Here is a 17,503-nt window from a genome sequence, read left to right as displayed (position 1 = left end):
TTATGTTTTGCATAAAACTTTGAACGATCATAAAGGTCCATCAGAAGATTCCAAGCGCGAGAGAATTGAGGCTTATAAAAATTCATATCAATGCAATTAAAAACAAATTGCCAAAAAACGTGACAAAATGTTCATGTAAATTGAAATCACGAAGAAATGGATTTTGAAGATACTGTTACGGACAGTGTTGCTTTTGTTCACAAACAGACGATTTATTGCCTTTGGCGCACCTGGCTCCGTGCTAAAAGCGTGCGTGTATTCAGCGCGCCTTTTTAAGTGGCAGTTCTGTTGCGCTTTACACCATGCGCTCTAGATTGGTGTGTTAAGTTGTGTGATGCGAGGTCTGCAGTTGTGCGGAATCTGTATGTAGATTCTGTCATATCATTAACGTGTTACTTTTTATTGATTTCATAAATATATATATACAGGGTTGCCATCGACTTGAAACCAAAAATAAGGACAAATGAAAAATTATATTTTTATATGAAACGATTTAAACGTTTTTGAACAAATCTTTGCATTTATACGAGCTATGATACATCATATGCAATGTTTTGCCCAGAAACAATCCATTGCAGTAACTCCTAATTGTTCGTAGAAAATACTTTTTGCATCTTACAACAGCGCAGGTCTAGGTTTACTTTTACTTGTAGCAGGGATTTGACTTGTAGTTGTTTAAAATAAGACAAAAGAAGGACTCAAGTCAAAAACAAGGACATTTCTTAGAAATAATTAAGGACAATGAACTTTTCTAAGACATAGCCCTTCAAAATAAGGACAAATCTTAGAAATAAGGACGGTATGGCAACCCTGTATGTATAAGCTTATATAGGATTGAGCATCAACGGTCACATTTTTAAGGAAATCTGACCCGTTATGTAATCGCATCTTTGTAACTTACTTGAATTTGGATTCATATTCGATATAATGTGTGACAAAGAATAAAATAATAGAAAACGGATCTGAATTTCCATAGACCCGACAGTTAAGGTGGACCAAAACAAGTTTGGAGGCCACAGATACATATAAAATAATGCCTTCCATGACCTTCACTGCCAACTTTTTAGAATAAAAATTAATTAAAACCAATCGATCTAACTCCTGTGGTTTTGGACTATATACAACTTCCCAAAACCGACAATGTAAATGAATGTGCAAGTTCCTCCTGCCACGCCAACGCCCGCTGCACCAACACACCAAGAAGTTTCAGATGTCAATGTAATCCTGAACACATTGGCGATGGATTTAATTGCTGTAATTTGTATCAAAAATCATTCATACTTAGTAATTTGGGCACAGAAAACTTTGTGACCAGTCATATCAGGTTGCAACTAATAAACAAAGTTCGGTTAGCCCTTTTTCCGACATAATTGCCTTCTTTGGGCGGTTGTATGTTCAGATGATTTAGTTTGACTCAATGGACACTGTAAGTACAACTTCAAAGGGATTGAGCAGTTGGTGTTCAGCTGCGACAGTTACCTAACAATTACACTCGGTTAGAACACACCAGCCGTAAAACGGACCCGAGGCTATTCTTGTATCAATTTGAATTATTGTATTCCCGCAAGAAGTTTCATATCAAATCAAGCCGGCCGTCAAGCGTTCCGCCCAAGAAAAACTCACCTGTGGTGGGATTTGAACCCGTGACGGCAATAGCGGCCAGCAACTTTGCAAAACCACACGGGTTCGGTCATAGGCTAAGTTTGCAACTTAGCTGGAAATTCTGCCAGAATGGCTACCAACTTTATGCCTTTTAATTAACCAACTTTATGCCTATTAGATCTAACCCCCAAGTGTTCCCATGGTTACCAATGGACACAATACTTTGATCGCGACAACCCAAGCGGAAATTGCGATTGTGAAACATTCGCCGACTTGAGAAGGGAAAACCCCGGTGCAATCTGCTCCTCCCCGATCGCCATCCAAGGCCGAGTAAAATCGAGTGGACTCGATTATCGACTCACTGGGCAAGTCATCGTAGCGGGAACAGCGACCGAGAAAGGCTTGCGATGTAATAACGCCGACAACGTGAATCACTGCTTGGATTATGAGATCAGATTCTGCTGTAGTAAGTTGTGGCGTCAAGAGCAACATCAGATATATTCAGAATGCATTGTGATTTTCTGCTGTAGTTAAATTCAATTAACGCAACATATCAATACACTATTCAGAGAAGGGATTCAGGCCCGACTTCTCAATGATTGCACATAAAATATATATTTTGCTGAACTTTATAGGCATCTTTAGTTTCTGTGAACAAATACAACCCTGGTGCATAAAGTAGCAAAATAGTAAAATAAGCTGCCAGTTGTTCGTGTGTTCTAATTGACTTTTGTTATCTTATCGAATAATTCTGCAAGTAATATTTGTTAAAAATAGCAATCCTAACTTTCGTAATTTGTGTATTTTCATGTTTATATTATTTCCGATCATGTTCAGAGATTGACGAATGCGCATCCAACCCGTGTCACGTGAACGCGAAATGCACGAATCTTCCCGGAAGCTTCAAGTGTGAATGCAATGATGGTTACCTTGGAAACGGATACACATGCTGTAAAAATGAGTTTCTTGTTACTCATATATAACATATACAAGAATGAGTTGAGGCTTAAAGCAAAAAATAGACTGTTTCTAATAACCTTTGTTTCTATTTGTGTTACAATAAAGCAAATTTATGACGTCACAACGGTTTGGTCCTGCTTTGTTACATCACCGTCCAGTCGCATGCAACAAGAAATGCGACACAACACTCGAATGTCTCTTTTAATAAACTTGCAAGATGCCAATTGAATGATCTCTACCTTATTAATCAAAATGAACAATTTGGATACGCAAATTTGATTTAAATGTTTGCAATTACAGTTCCTGAAGGTACATCTATAAACTATACTCTATAACTAGAAATTAATACAATGGAAAACGAACAGGTAGAAAACATTGTGAAGCCTCGTAAGCACACGTATAAGTTCTAACAACAAATGAGAGTGGAAACTTTTTTGAAACATTAGCAATGGGTCTTGGTGCCTTCTGGTACTTTGTAATTTGTACATTTTTGTTTTCTTTCACAGTCGTGAAACCGGTCTGCAGGTTCTTCAGCTTCTGGACTCCCTTCTACGACCGAGACGACCCGAGCGGGACTTGCGATTGCGAAACGTTTGCCGATCTGAAAGCGAAATACAAAATCTGTTCGCACCCTTCAGCTATAGAGGCAAGAGTAAAGTCAAGCAAAGTAGATTACAGACTTGCCGGGCAAAATGTGATCGCTTACACTGCGACGGAGAAAGGATTGAGATGTAATAACGTTGACAACAAGGGAAAATGCCACGACTACGAGATCAGATTCTGTTGTCGTAAGTAGAAGACTGGAAAAAAATCAATTGTTTTGGTAAACACAAACTGAACATAAGTCCTTAAAAGATTCATTTTGAAACTCAGAAGTCAGTAAAATGTCAAATAGTCAACTCATCCTTTCTCTTTTGTACTATTTTTTCAATTTTTAGGTATAAAATATTTGCTGTAAGGTATATTTTCATTTTTACTGAAAATGCCACTGCATGTAGACATAAACAAATCCACATGTCTACCACATTTTGCTTCTCACATTTCCTCTTTCAAACACCATCATCCAAAACAGTCAGAAATGTTTTGTTTTTGTAGCTTTTACGTTTTCAATTCCGTTTCCCATCTCCATTGGAGGTTAAAGTTACAAGAAAGATGCTTCCTCAACTATTCAAAGTGCCAAATGTAGCCACGTTTGAAACTATTGTATATTAATAAACATTGCATACCCCAATAACTGTGTTTTGTTTTCTATGTTGCTTACACCAGTTGTAAAAGCTTCTGGTTCAAAACGAATTGAGTAGCATCAACAGTTACAGTCTTAGATACATGCTGTTTGTAGTTGGCAAACATCAGAACAACGTGTGGACAACCTTTTACGTTACGTGTGCCAATTTACTTGTTATTTCCATGTGTTAATGACCTCGCGTGCCAACGTTTTTTCTAAATAGTAGTGGTTCGTGCCAGCAGATATCAATAATAAAGAGAAAGCAGAGTGTTTTGTGTATGTAAGGCTGAATTTTAAGACAATGGCCTAATATAAACCATAAACAAACAGTGTAACAGGTTAAGTTGTTACTTCAATATAAACAGGCAAATCGGTTGGCTTGCCATGAAAAACCACCTCGCGTGCCAGGGGTTGCCGACCCCTGCATCAGAACAACGTGTGGTAAGGTAATGATGCAGATAGTGTGGGATGGCATGCAACCCACCTGCGTCCGCATCGAAACTTACGTCTAAACTCAACAATCAGCCGGTTTCGGTGCACTCATTATGCCCAAACATAACAGTCAATTATGAAATCCCCATGGCAGTCACGAAACCTCCACTATTTGATAAACTCTTCATTTCCACATCAACTATTCATAAACATGCAACAAGACATGCCGTCCAACAAAAGTTTTTCATTCCCAGAGTCTTTACCAGTCGCGGCCAACATACTCTTCGGTACAAATGCACAAAATGATTTACCTTGTAACATTACCAATTCAAAAGCCGGACTGGCTGCGTTTCAGCGCAATCTGAAGCTCTTTTTTGTGGACACATGCTTAAAGCAACAATCACAATGAAGTCCATCGCAGTTCGTGCACGTGGTATCTGGTATGTTTGGTATGCAGTACCACGAGGTCTACTGTTTACATTCCACGGGGTGTTTTGCTTTAATTACTGCCTTTATTGCTTCCAATGCTCTTCATTGATTATCCTGCCCGCTGAGTTTTTTTCTCCGCAGCCCGCAATAATTGCCTGAAGCTGATTGCAATAATACACTGTTTTGCTCGTTTCTTTTTTCATCGTGTGGTTGATTTATTTTCACAGCGCTTCATAATTACTTACTTTATTTGCCGATACGAAATCTTATTTCAAATAGTTGGGATCAGCTACAAGTTATAACCACGTGTGGTTCAAGCTGATCCTTTTTTGTTTGCATCGCTTTTCTTGTTCGGTTTACTGTAAATTATTACGAATATTTACCGGCGCTGTAAACAAAGTAAAAGATTGAATGAAGGAAACCACCGTTGCAATCTTTAAATAATGTATCTGCAAATGTTTTCAATGATACTTTCCAGTTATTGTAAAAGGTATCCTACGCATACACATCTAAAGCTACATAAGCTATATCTCATGTTATGACGCATGAACATGCGGAAATGAGCCGAGGAAATTCTACCTACGGCTAACTGCATAGCGAAACCCAACTCTATTTAACACAACTAAGACAACTGTAAATGTTTGAGGTGTCTAAAAGCTCCCAAAGCAGTTTGTTTCTGTGTCGAAATGTCGGAATATTTTGCAAAACTTGAAGTTCTTTCTGATGTTCTTAGCCGTTCCAATGCCCGTCCTTGGTGGGAAACTGGTTCAAAAATCTGCAACCTTGTAATGTTTCTCTTTTCACTTTACGCATTCCGTGGCTATGGGTCAGAGTCTATGTGCATTCCAAACCCTAGCAATGTTTCAACAACTTGTGAGGCTTCAGTAGAAGACGAAGTGTATCTATTTGTAAAGGATGAATGTCAGCACCAAGTTATACCATTTTTACAGAGGATTTTTGGCTGGTGGATTCTTCTAACAGTTATAATTATTTATCTTGCCAACCATTGGTGGTTGTATGTGCCTGTGGTCAACACTTCGGTTAAAACTTTTGGTGATGTCTTGCAAATGGGAAGTGATCTTGTTCTTTCTGAACCTGAAATTACCCAAGTTTTGAATGAAGGTGAGGGGCCAAATTTAATCAATCGCAGCACAAGTGCAGCAAAAGTGAGGAAAATCTACAATAATCTGACAAGCCTTACTCGCTGTAACCAAGTAGTGATGTTGTCGACAATACGAAACGAAATTGCCCTGGTTCTTTATTATCTGCTGCTTGGTTCGTTCTTGTTTCTTTTCGGAAACAATATCAACAGAGGAAGAGCATTTGCCTGCGATCTGAGTCATGTTAGTGAAGAAGTAGGCCAAAAACCCCCGCCTTGTTACACAGACTTAACTTGTAAACACAAGCACTATGCGGCCGATGTACTAGTCTGTGTTCTCTTCTCTATTGGCACCGCCACCCAAGCTGTGTTTACAATCATCAGTATCTGTCGCACAGTGCTGTACAGAAAGATAAAAATTTACGGTAGTAAACCGACCTTACCTCTGGCAAAAACCATTTATCTTCTAGCTTTTCCATGGCTTGACTTGCTGTTAAACTTGACCCAATGTGGATGCTGTGATGGTTGTAATGGTTGCTGCCGTTCTTTGCAACCCTACCAACATTTGAATTCGCCATCCGACATGAATCCAATTGAATTCTTGCTCAATATAGAAAACCGTTCGAAGGTTGTGGCAGAGAGAGTTTGGCTTCGAACAATCTTAGATCATATTAAGGTAATCGAAATTATTTTGTCTGTACTCCTCACTTAGCGGTTTCCGCTAGTTTTTAAATCTTTACAACAAAGCCAAATTGTTCTTTATCGAAATATCGTGGGGTTAAGATTAAGGCTATACGTTTTTACTAATCGATTAGGTAATTATTTTAAATCCAGTTTAATTGCATGCACTGTTGCTGACAAAAGTGATAACCTATTTAACGAGTTGGTCACTTTTTTTCATTACAGGATGAAATAAGATTCCGTTTACTTCTGAATGAACTCTGTGTCTAGATGCCAACCAATTTGAGCGTGCATTTAACACTTTTAGTTCTGCACTTACGTTCTTACGTCCCCAATAATCAATCAAAACTACTAAAAGTGCTGCGTACTTGGATAGATCACTAACTTGTCAAAGTATTTTTTGCTGAGTTTGCGTTTTAAGGTTGTAGAAATCCATTTGTAATCGGTCCACAAACTTTTAAATTTTAGACTTGCAAATCTATATGTGGTAATTTGGTTGCTTCAACTTACAAACCTGTACCACGTTTTATTTTTATGTGTTGACCAGGTAACTTCACATCAAAAGTTTTTGTGCGACTTTTCCGTTCCATTTTATTGAGATGTGACGTTCTATGTAATCAGAATAAACTTTAAAGTAACATACTTCGTAAAGTATATGTTGTTTGTAATGCAAATGCTCATAAATTAAAATGATTAGTTTGTACCATACGTTGAAACACTCAGTTTTTTGAAACAGGGAGCGTTTAAGTAACATAAAACGCGTACGTAACTTTTTAAGCCCAAGGAAAAAATCACAATTTTAAAAATGATCCCCAATCTTGTTATGAGTGAATCCGCTCTACACATAAGAAGGATAAGTTACCATATTTGAATACAAGCCCTGATGTCCGAAACTTATATGCAGCATAAATGTTTAAGTGGTTCTAAACTCTCATGACTCTGGAGTTGCCCAAAATTTCCAGATATAAAACAAGAATCACAAGTCATGGTCAGACTCAGCAACTCGCTGATAAGTTTGTTTCAAGTCTAGGCAAATTTAACACATTTGAATACAAGTCTTGAAACCCGAAACTGCAGCACATAATAATGATGTGACTCCCATTACATCTTGTCTTGAGTAAAACTACTCTACACACAAGAATTGACGTAAGTGGTATAAATCTGAAAGGTCCAAGTGGTTGGTCCCACATTTAAATACAAGCCCTGAATAACTGTTCAAGTGTTCGTCTTGTTGACTGTTAAGTGTTAAAACGTCCGTGTCGATAAAATGAATTGAAATTTAAAGGTATGCAAACACATAAAACTAAAGTGACAGACCATTTTTGACGTGCGAACATTTTCTCAGCAAACAGTTTGTCGTTTGCAAATTAATCTTAACAACCCCTGATCGGTAAGTTTTACTGTTTGCTTGATTAAACTAAGATTTGAGTTTCACTGTTTGCTGGAAACCTGTTTAATTTACGGAAACTTGTCAGCATGTTTTTCGTCAGGTTTTCCTTGTAGCAAAACTTTCCCTATAAAAGTTGACGCCTTTGAAAAGATGAATGTAGAAGCTTGATTACAAGTCGAATCAAGATGGTTGAGAAAGGAGAGGCGACTTTGATATTTTTGTGCTTTTGCTGCATCAGTGTTCTTGCAGGTAAGTTGTTAGTGTGTGGTTTGTTTTTATCTAGTGGTTAATATTCAAATTCGTTTCCTTGAAATGAGTGTGAAAATTGAGTTAAGACGTAAATCAATTTATCGAAAATAAAATTGAAAAAACATATATTTTAACACATTGGTACGGGACGATTTGGAGGTGCTTATTGTCCCTACCACAATTGCACTGCTTTTAGGGCATTTGCTTTACGCATTGACAAAACCACCTGTTACCTAGAAGGGTGGATTAGCCCATTCTATAATTGTGCTCACATTATGACCTAAAACTTTGTCTTTTATAACCGAAGTTTGTTTCTGCAGGCAGAAACTCATAATTTGTAAATAACGCATTTCGAAACATAATGATAAGAAAGTTTGGTGTTGCAAGGAAAAACACTGTAATCAGTACTGTGCTTAATTAATCATGCTATGTAAAACACAAACAATCCAAATCTTAGTTCAGACAGTGTTTGAAGTTTCTTTTTTTTTTTGGAAAGAAGGGCAAAATGTTTGGGACCATGGGGTGAAACACAACAATCAGCAACCACAAATGGCAAAAGCTATCCAAATTTCAATCAATTCGGACTTTGTTTGAAAGAGCCACCCAGGGACCAGTGATGGTATAGTTCTATCACAACATGACATTTATGTCCAAAACATTGGTTTTGTTTTAATGTTGTTGTTTTTTTGGTTTTATTTTCTTTATAGCCTCAAACGTAAAGTCAAAAGTTCCCCTGTGGGGTGAATGTTGGGGCTTTTTAGAGTCAAACAAAACCAATGTCACATTTACATGACTATTATCTGTAAAAATTTCATCCTAATCTTTTACACATTTCATGAAGTGTGAATAATCTGAAGGGAAGAGAAAAAAAATCGAGTAAAATCAAAATGTTTCACTTCCAGAGAAGGGGACTCACAACTAATAAGGTTACGGATAGGATAAAACGGAAAAGAAAACAGAAGAGATGCGTGCCCACAATCGTTCCCACACCGAACTAATGTATGCTTGTAGGGGCGAAACCCTTCAGATATGCTGGTTGAACAGTGATGGAAATAATTATCCCAAAAAATTGCATCGTGTTTAACTTATGTATTTGAACAAGCGTGAATCATTTACGAATTTCAAATCTACTTAGCATACAATTTTATAGGTGGTAACGCCTTGCTATACCGAAAGTATATGCAAACAACCTCAAGTAATCAAAAAAGTCAACTCACACGTCATCAATCGAATGACGTAACAGGCTAATAAAAAGATGGTTATTCCAGTAAAATTTATAATTTTCTAATTTGCCTGTTAATTACACAAAGCAGCGATCAACCGCGGTTCCCCAACTATTTTATTTATTTTATTTTGTGACTCTTCCAAAGTCGTTAAAGGTAAAAAGTCGTTTGGGTGAAACAAAAAAATGTTACCGAAGGTGTTACCTTTACATAACAATAGTAAGACTTTATATTCTGGTAGGCTGTTATTTCAAGACTATTATTTTAGTGTTATATTCTGGTAGGGTTACAGCTAAAAAGCACTGTCCCATAGTCCGCAGAATATAAAAAATCACCATTATCTTTCAAACACAACTTTGTTTCTATAGACCCAGTTCCGACATGTTCCAGTTCACCTTGTGGCGTCAACGCTGATTGCACCAACTCACCTGGAAGTTTCAGTTGTGTCTGCAAACCTGGATACACCGGTGATGGATTTAAATGCGGTGAGTGAAATTTGACAAATCAATGGTGTCTGATTATGTGATAACAAACGTAGCTTATAACATGGAAGACTTTAAACTAATCATTTGGTTCCGTATAATGTCCGACTGTTTCATCAAATATTTGAGTTTTCTTTAATCAGATTTAAATAGTTTGTACAAAAACCACAAACAGTAAAAGCCTAACCTAAATCATCGGAAAAAAACATCAGAACACTTACATATTTTTGTGATTAAAAACCACAAAGAAGGTGACAACAGACATGCTAGTTAGATTAGGGTTGCCATATTTTATGATACACAATCCCTGACAAAACTAATTTAGGTTGCGTTAACCCAGTTTTTCTCAAACTTTTCTGAATGTGTAAATAGAAAAACGAAAGTTCATTGCAGGATTTTAGCTAGTTATGCAAAATTGCGCATAACAAGGATCCAAATCTGACATCACAGACAAGCCAAAAACATTACGATTGTGCGCAAACAATTGCATTTTTGTTAGTTGTCATACAATAAAGGCCATTGTTTAGCAATGGAGACAGTCGATTCTCAATTTTACTTTGATTTAAACTTATTCAGTGGCACAAACTGACGCCAAATAAGAATAAAGAATTACTTACATCTTTTCGCCGTTCCCGCAAAATGCCCTAAAGGACCGCGGACCCCAGTTTGAGAACCGCTGCGTTAACCATTTTTGCGATCTAAACACTTCTATTCCGGAATAAATTTGGAATATTCGGAAATAACACGGACGGCGACACTAGAAAACGTTAGATACGATACTCTGATCCTTGTCACTTAAGTTTCTGCGTAGGCTTCTGTTTAGTTAAGTTTATTAGGCTAAGCTCACTAATCTTACTATCCTTGAAACAATAAGCACATATATAAGGGGTCGCCAACCTTAACCACTCTAAAAACCATTCGGACCAATTTCACACAGAAAAAAAACAAAGAAAGGGAGCCACAAAGACCCTCTTGAATTTGAAATAAAATCCCACTGTAAAAACGTTTTTATGTCTCACGACATTCGACTTTTTGTTGTTAGTTGGTTCCTTGCATATTTATAGGTACACAGTTAAAGCAAATGAAATTTTCCACGTTCCCATGTAGAATTGAATGCTGTGTTTTCTTGAGACGCAGATTTTTATTTCTCTATTTGGTATAGAAGCGGTTGTAGCTAACTACTGGAAACTTTCTCAGTTAGTACATTAATCTAAAATATGTAAATATATTTTCTTAAATTCCGGACTTTTAGGTACATTTTAACATTTCTCCCTGACGCAGATTTGAGCACTAAATTCCCTGACATGTCAGGGAAAATCCGGACGAATGGCAACCCTAAGTTAGATTCTATTTGAATAAGGGGCAAAGATTTCATAAAACATAATTGGTGTTTTCCTGAAACTGTATGAAAGACTCATATTGGAAAGAATCTCAAACGACGTAGACGACCAGTTGACGCCGGATCAAGCAGGATACCGACCAGGGCGATCATGCTGCAGCCAAGTGTTAAACATAACACATTACATCGAAGATGGATTCGAAAACAAGATGAAAACTTGCACTGTGTTTGTTGACCTTTCTGCAGCCTATGACACCATCAATCATAGAGCTCTTCTTTCCAAAGTTTCTCACGCAATTAAGAACCCCGCCATCACCAAAGCCATCCAATCTCTTCTCAGCCATCGTCGTTTCTATGTCGAAATGGATGGCAGAAAATGCCGATGGAGGAATCAACGAAATGGCCTGCCACAAGGATCAGTTCTTGCACCCATCCTTTTCAACATATACACAAATGACCAGCCTGAATTCCCCACCATGCGTTGATTCATATACGCTGACGACCTATGCTTGGCTACACAAGCAAAACAATTTCAAGTCTTGGAAGATAGGCTAATCAGTGCGCTATACGAATACTCTGCCTATTACCAAAAATGGTATCTCAATGCCAATCCATCCAAAACGCAAGTATCTTGCTTTCATCTCGATAATCATAAAGCCAGCCACAAACTCCACATCAGATGGGGCAGCACCAATCTACAATACACCCCCCACCCAGTCTATCTCGGAGTTACTTTGGACAGGACACTTTCTTACAAAGTGCACCTGGAGAAATTGAAAAAGAAGATAGCTGCCCGTAATGACCTACTACGGAAGCTCGCTAACTCCACATGGGGAGCGAACCAACACACCTTCAAACAAGCAGCTGTGGCTTTATGTTATTCAACTGCTGAATACTGTGCACCAGTGTGGGCTCGATCTTGCCACACAAGGACCATCGACACAGAGCTCAACCGAACATGCAGGGTTAGTACCGGAACCCTCCACGCAACACCACTCAGTACCCTCAATTGCATAGCTACAATCGCCCCTCCACACATCCGTAGAGACATTGCCACAAGGAAATAACGCCGCAAACAGTCCTTGGATACCCGACATCCTTTGTACAACCACGAGACTGATCAATCGAGACTGAAATCCCGAAAGAGCTTTATCAGAATCCCCACTCTGGAACACAACAATGCAGCAGCCGCTAGATTAGAAAAATGGACAAGCGACGTTGACCTAGCTCAATACCCCGCCATTCCAGACCCTTCGGAATCACTTCAAAAGAAACCTACCTTGAAAAGAAGGGACCGGTGCTCCCTAAATAGGGCTCGCTGCCGTGTTGGGCGCACCAAAGCAAACCTCCACAAAAGGTGCTTCGTACAAGATGCATATTGTGAATGTGGCCTAGAAACTCAATCGATGGACCATATATTATCCCGCTGCCCTCTTGGCCCAGCATGCGCTGACCAATCTTTAAGGGACATCACGGAAGAGGCCCTTACCAGGCTCCAGCACTGGCGTGACAAGCTATGATGATGATGGTGTTTTCCTTTGACTACGTTGTAACATATGTTGCAAAAGACATGTATATTTAATTTGGGGCCTTTGATGTAACTAAAGATAGTAGTATATAAGATTTGATGCAAATATTGCAAACCAATTTTTTTACATTTCAGTTTTCATCCCAACTTGTTCTGCATTTGGTTACAAATGGACGAAATACTATGATCGCGACGACCCAAGCTATAATTGCGATTGTGAAGATTTCTACGACTTGAGAAGCGAAAATCCTGGTGAAATCTGCTCCTCCCCGACCGCCATCCAAGCGCGAGTAAAGTCGAGTAAACTCGATTATCGACTCACTGGGCAAGTCATCGAAGCAGAGACAGCGGCAGAAAAAGGACTCGTATGCACAAACGCAAATAACCACAATCAATGCTTGGATTATGAGATCAGATTTTGCTGTGGTAAGAACAGATTTTTTTATTTCTCCGTTTTACGGTATTTCCTTTGCGGAATATTTTTGGAAACACTACACTGCCCAAAATAATTGATGTAACACTGCGTCTTAGGTCTTGGTCGTTCCTTTTAGATTTTTCTTACATAACAATCCCTTTCTGTCTTACTTGATCAACTTTGCAAACGTTTTTACAGACGTTGACGAATGTGTGAGTTCGCCTTGTGACGTCAACGCGGATTGCACCAACTCACCTGGAAGTTTCAGTTGTGTCTGCAAACCTGGATACACCGGTGATGGATTTCAATGCGGTGGGTGAAATTAAATGCAAAAGTCAAGTCTATGATGTCTGATTATGTGATAACAAACATAGCTGCTCTGTAAGCAATACTTCGCACTACATCTTATTTTGTCATGTATATTGACCGTCTGTTACATCACATGTTTTAGTTTTATTTGGTCAAATATACAGAGTTTGTGTTGTAAGCTAAAAAAAAGTAAAAACCTTACCTCAATCAACAAACAATAACGTCAGTTTACTGAAACATTTTTGTGATCCTAAACTACATGCAAGTCAGATTCTATTTGAATAAGGGACTAAGATTCCATGATGTAAAGTTTATTTTACTATGAATTCAGTTGCGAGAGATTTTATTCAGCCAAAGACAGGCTTTGCAGATTTTGGGAGGTTGATGTAACCAAAATTAATATGATATAAAATTAGATTCCTACATAGCTTAGAAAAACCTATTTTAACATTTCAGTTTCGATTCCAACATGCTCTGAGTCTGGTTACGAATGGACAACCTACTTTGATCGCGATGACCCAAGCTATAATTGCGATTGTGAAGATTTCTACGACTTGAGAAGCGAACATCCTGGTGAGATCTGCTCCTCCCCGACCGCCATCCAAGCGCGAGTAAAGTCGAGTAAACTCGATTATCGACTCACTGGGCAAGTCATCGAAGCAGAGACAGCGACAGAGAAAGGACTCGTATGCACAAACGCAAATAACCACAATCAATGCTTGGATTATGAGATCAGATTTTGTTGTGGTAAGAACAGACTTTTTTGTATTCTGATTTAAGATGTGCTTTCAGTGTTACGCTTATAATTTTGGGAAACTTTACACGTTAAAGTCTTATTTAGTGTCAGAACAGTTTATGACACACTGTGTCTCAGATCCAAGCCCTTTCTTGTATACATTATTGTTTGAACCATTCTTTTTTGTTTACTTGATTATCCTAATTTGCAATACAATTTGCAGACGTTGACGAATGTTCGAGTTCTCCTTGTGACGTCAACGCTGATTGCACCAACTCACCTGGAAGTTTCAGTTGTGTCTGCAAACCTGGATACACCGGTGATGGATTTCAATGCGGTGAGGGAAATTGGTTCAAACTCAGGTTTATGGTGTCTGAATATATGACAACAATCATAGCTGCTTTATAAGGAACTCGTAGCACATTTTATCACTTATCACTCGGTGACGTACATTGACCATTTGTCACATCACATGTTTTCGCATCATTTAGTAAGACATACAGAGTTTATATTATAAGCTGGACAAACCAAAAGCGTAAACACCTTTCGTAAATCAACGAACGATATTATCAGTTTATTTGGATATTTCTGCAATTAAAAAACTACAATGTAAGTGACAACAAAGTGCTTCTAAAACTCTTTTTGGAAAGGGAATTAAAATTTTGCAACGAACATTTATTTTACTTTCGATTCAGTTTTAAAATATCTTGTTTCAACTAGAGACATGTTTTTATCGTTATGGGGTTTAATGTTCAAATATAGTAAGATATAAAATTTGGTTCTAAACCTTCTCAGGAAAACCTATTTCTTACAATTTAGTTTCGATTCCAACATGTTCTGCATCTGGTTACAAATGGACAAGATACTTTGATCGCGACGACCCAAGCTATAATTGCGATTGTGAAGATTTCTACGACTTGACAAGAGAAAATCCTGGTGAGATCTGCTCCTCCCCGACCGCCATCCAAGCGCGAGTAAAGTCGAGTAAACTCGATTATCGACTCACTGGGCAAGTCATCGAAGCAGGAACAGCGACAGAGAAAGGACTCGTATGCACAAACGCAAATAACCACAATCAATGCTTGGATTATGAGATCAGATTCTGCTGTGGTAAGAACAGACCTAGTTTTCTATTCTGATTCAAGATGTGCTCTTAGTGTTACACTTATTATTTTTGGAAACTTTACACGTTAACGTCTAATTCAGTGCCAGAACAGTTCAGGGAACACTTCGTCGTAGACCCAGGCCCGTTCCTCTAGATCAGTGGTTCCCAACCTTTTTGTAGTCACGGACCCCTTTTATAAATTTTATCGGTCCGCGGACCCCCAACGTAATTTAGTCTTTTTTCGTTTCCTTCATTATACCTATACGTTATTATACTTTTTTGGGGGCAGAATTGTGATCAACCTTCACAGTCCTAATAAGGTTCTGTACTGTAGCAGTCAATGCAACAAAGACATAAATTATCTGGTGTACAATACTTAAAACAAAGCACAAAGAATTCTATTGTTAATGTATGTTGTGATGTCACAATGGAGGAACAATCACAAGTTTTTCTTGATCCAAGGATTTGATAAACAGTTTGCACTCTGATGCAGGATTGTAAAAACGGTTTGGGAACTTAAAAATATTGTACTGTTGTTAATACTACTACAAATGTTTGCCTCCACACGGACCCCCTGAAACCATCTCACGGACCCCTTGGGGGTCCGCGAACCCCAGGTTGGGAACCACTGCTCTAGATATTTCTGTACTACACTTTCGTTATCTTTTACCTGATCATCCTAATTTGCAATACAATTTGCAGACGTTGACGAATGTTCGAGTTCGCCTTGTGACGTCAACGCTGATTGCACCAACTCACCTGGAAGTTTCAGTTGTGTCTGCAAACCTGGATACACCGGTGATGGATTTCAATGCGGTGAGGGAAATTGGTTCAAACTCAGGTTTATGGTGTCTGAATATATGACAACAATCATAGCTGCTTTATAAGGAACTCGTAGCACATTTTATCACTTATCACTCGGTGACGTACATTGACCATTTGTCACATCACATGTTTTCGCATCATTTAGTAAGACAGACAGAGTTTATATTATAAGCTGGACAAACCAAAACAGTGTAGAGGTTTGGTCTTGATGACGTCGTTCTTATTAATACACGATACACCACAACAGTAAAAATCTTACGTAAATCACCGAACGATATTATCAGTTTATTTGGATATTTCTGCAACTAAAAAACTACAAAGTAAGTGACAACAAAGTGCTCCTAACACTCTATTGGAAAAAGAATTAAAATTTTGCAGAGCACATTTATTTTACTTTCAATTCAGTTTTAAAATATCTTGCTTCAACTAGAGACATGCTTTTATCGTTATGGGGTTTAATGTTCAAATATAGTAAGATATAAAATTTGGTTCTAAACCTTTTCAGCAAAACCTATTTCTTGCAATTTAGTTTTGATTCCAACTTGTTCTGCATCTGGTTACGAATGGACGAAATACTATGATCGCGACGACCCAAGCTATAATTGCGATTGTGAAGATTTCTACGACTTGAGAACGGAAAACCCTGGTGAGATCTGCTCCTCCCCGATCGCCATCCAAGCGCGAGTAAAGTCGAGTAAACTCGATTATCGACTCACTGGGCAAGTCATCGTAGCAGGCACTGCAGCGGAGAAGGGACTCGTATGTACTAACGCAAATAACAACAATCAATGCTTGGATTATGAGATCAGATTCTGTTGTGGTAAGAACAGCCTTTTTTTGTTTCTATTTCATGGTATTTTGTTTGCGGGAAATATTATGGGAAACACTACACAGCATTGTCTTATTCAGTGCCAGAATAGTTGATGTAACACTGTGTCTTAGATCTTGATCTTTTCTAGTTGATTTTTCTTCTGTAACAATTCCTTTCTGTCTTACTTGATCCACTTTGCAAACACAGACGTTGACGAATGTGCGAGTTCACCTTGTGACGTCAACGCGGATTGCACCAACTCACCTGGAAGTTTCAGTTGTGTCTGCAAACCAGGATACACCGGTGATGGATTTCAATGCGGTGAGTCAAATTGAATTTGCAAAGTCATATCTATGATGTCTGATTATGTGATAACAATTACATCTGTATTATAAGTAATACTTTACAGTATTTGTCATTTAGTTTCGTATATTGACAGTCTCTTCACACGTTTTGGTTTAAATTGGTAAGATATACAGGGATTATATTGTAAGATGCTGTAACCAAAAACAATAAAAGTCTCATATAAGTCGACAACAAAAACTATGGTTTATTTGAGTATTTTTTGTGATCTAATACATAATACATAGTAAAATCCTCGTATGATTCTATTCGAATGAGGTAGTAAGATTCCATGAATTAAAATTCATTTTATTTTAAATT

At 38.1% G+C, this 17,503-nt stretch overlaps 1 protein-coding gene across 1 annotated transcript; it reads left to right on the top strand.

The window, feature by feature from the left end:
• Positions 1-8,003: 8,003 nt before the first annotated feature.
• LOC145228059 (uncharacterized) lies at positions 8,004-16,988 on the top strand. Its single transcript, XM_080093038.1, has 9 exons — positions 8,004-8,067; positions 9,659-9,775; positions 12,775-13,065; positions 13,253-13,366; positions 14,323-14,436; positions 14,919-15,209; positions 15,907-16,020; positions 16,559-16,849; positions 16,972-16,988. The coding sequence occupies exons 1-9, from the start codon at positions 8,004-8,006 to the stop codon at positions 16,986-16,988; spliced, it is 1,413 nt and encodes a 470-aa protein (XP_079949164.1).
• The last annotated feature ends 515 nt before the right edge of the window (positions 16,989-17,503 follow it).

This window comes from Phallusia mammillata, chromosome 5 (genome assembly GCF_965637545.1).
Source record: "Phallusia mammillata chromosome 5, kaPhaMamm4.hap1.1, whole genome shotgun sequence".
Lineage (NCBI taxonomy): Eukaryota > Metazoa > Chordata > Ascidiacea > Phlebobranchia > Ascidiidae > Phallusia > Phallusia mammillata.
This window is presented reverse-complemented; position numbering and strand designations above follow the sequence as displayed.

Coding starts and splice junctions, on each gene's coding strand:
- LOC145228059 (XM_080093038.1), top strand. CDS start 8,004: ATGGTTGAGAAAGGAGAGGCGACTTTGATATTTTTGTGCTTTTGCTGC. Junction 13,367..14,322: donor CGGTGATGGATTTCAATGCG/GTGGGTGAAATT, acceptor TACAATTTGCAG/ACGTTGACGAATGTTCGAGT. Junction 14,437..14,918: donor CGGTGATGGATTTCAATGCG/GTGAGGGAAATT, acceptor CTTACAATTTAG/TTTCGATTCCAACATGTTCT.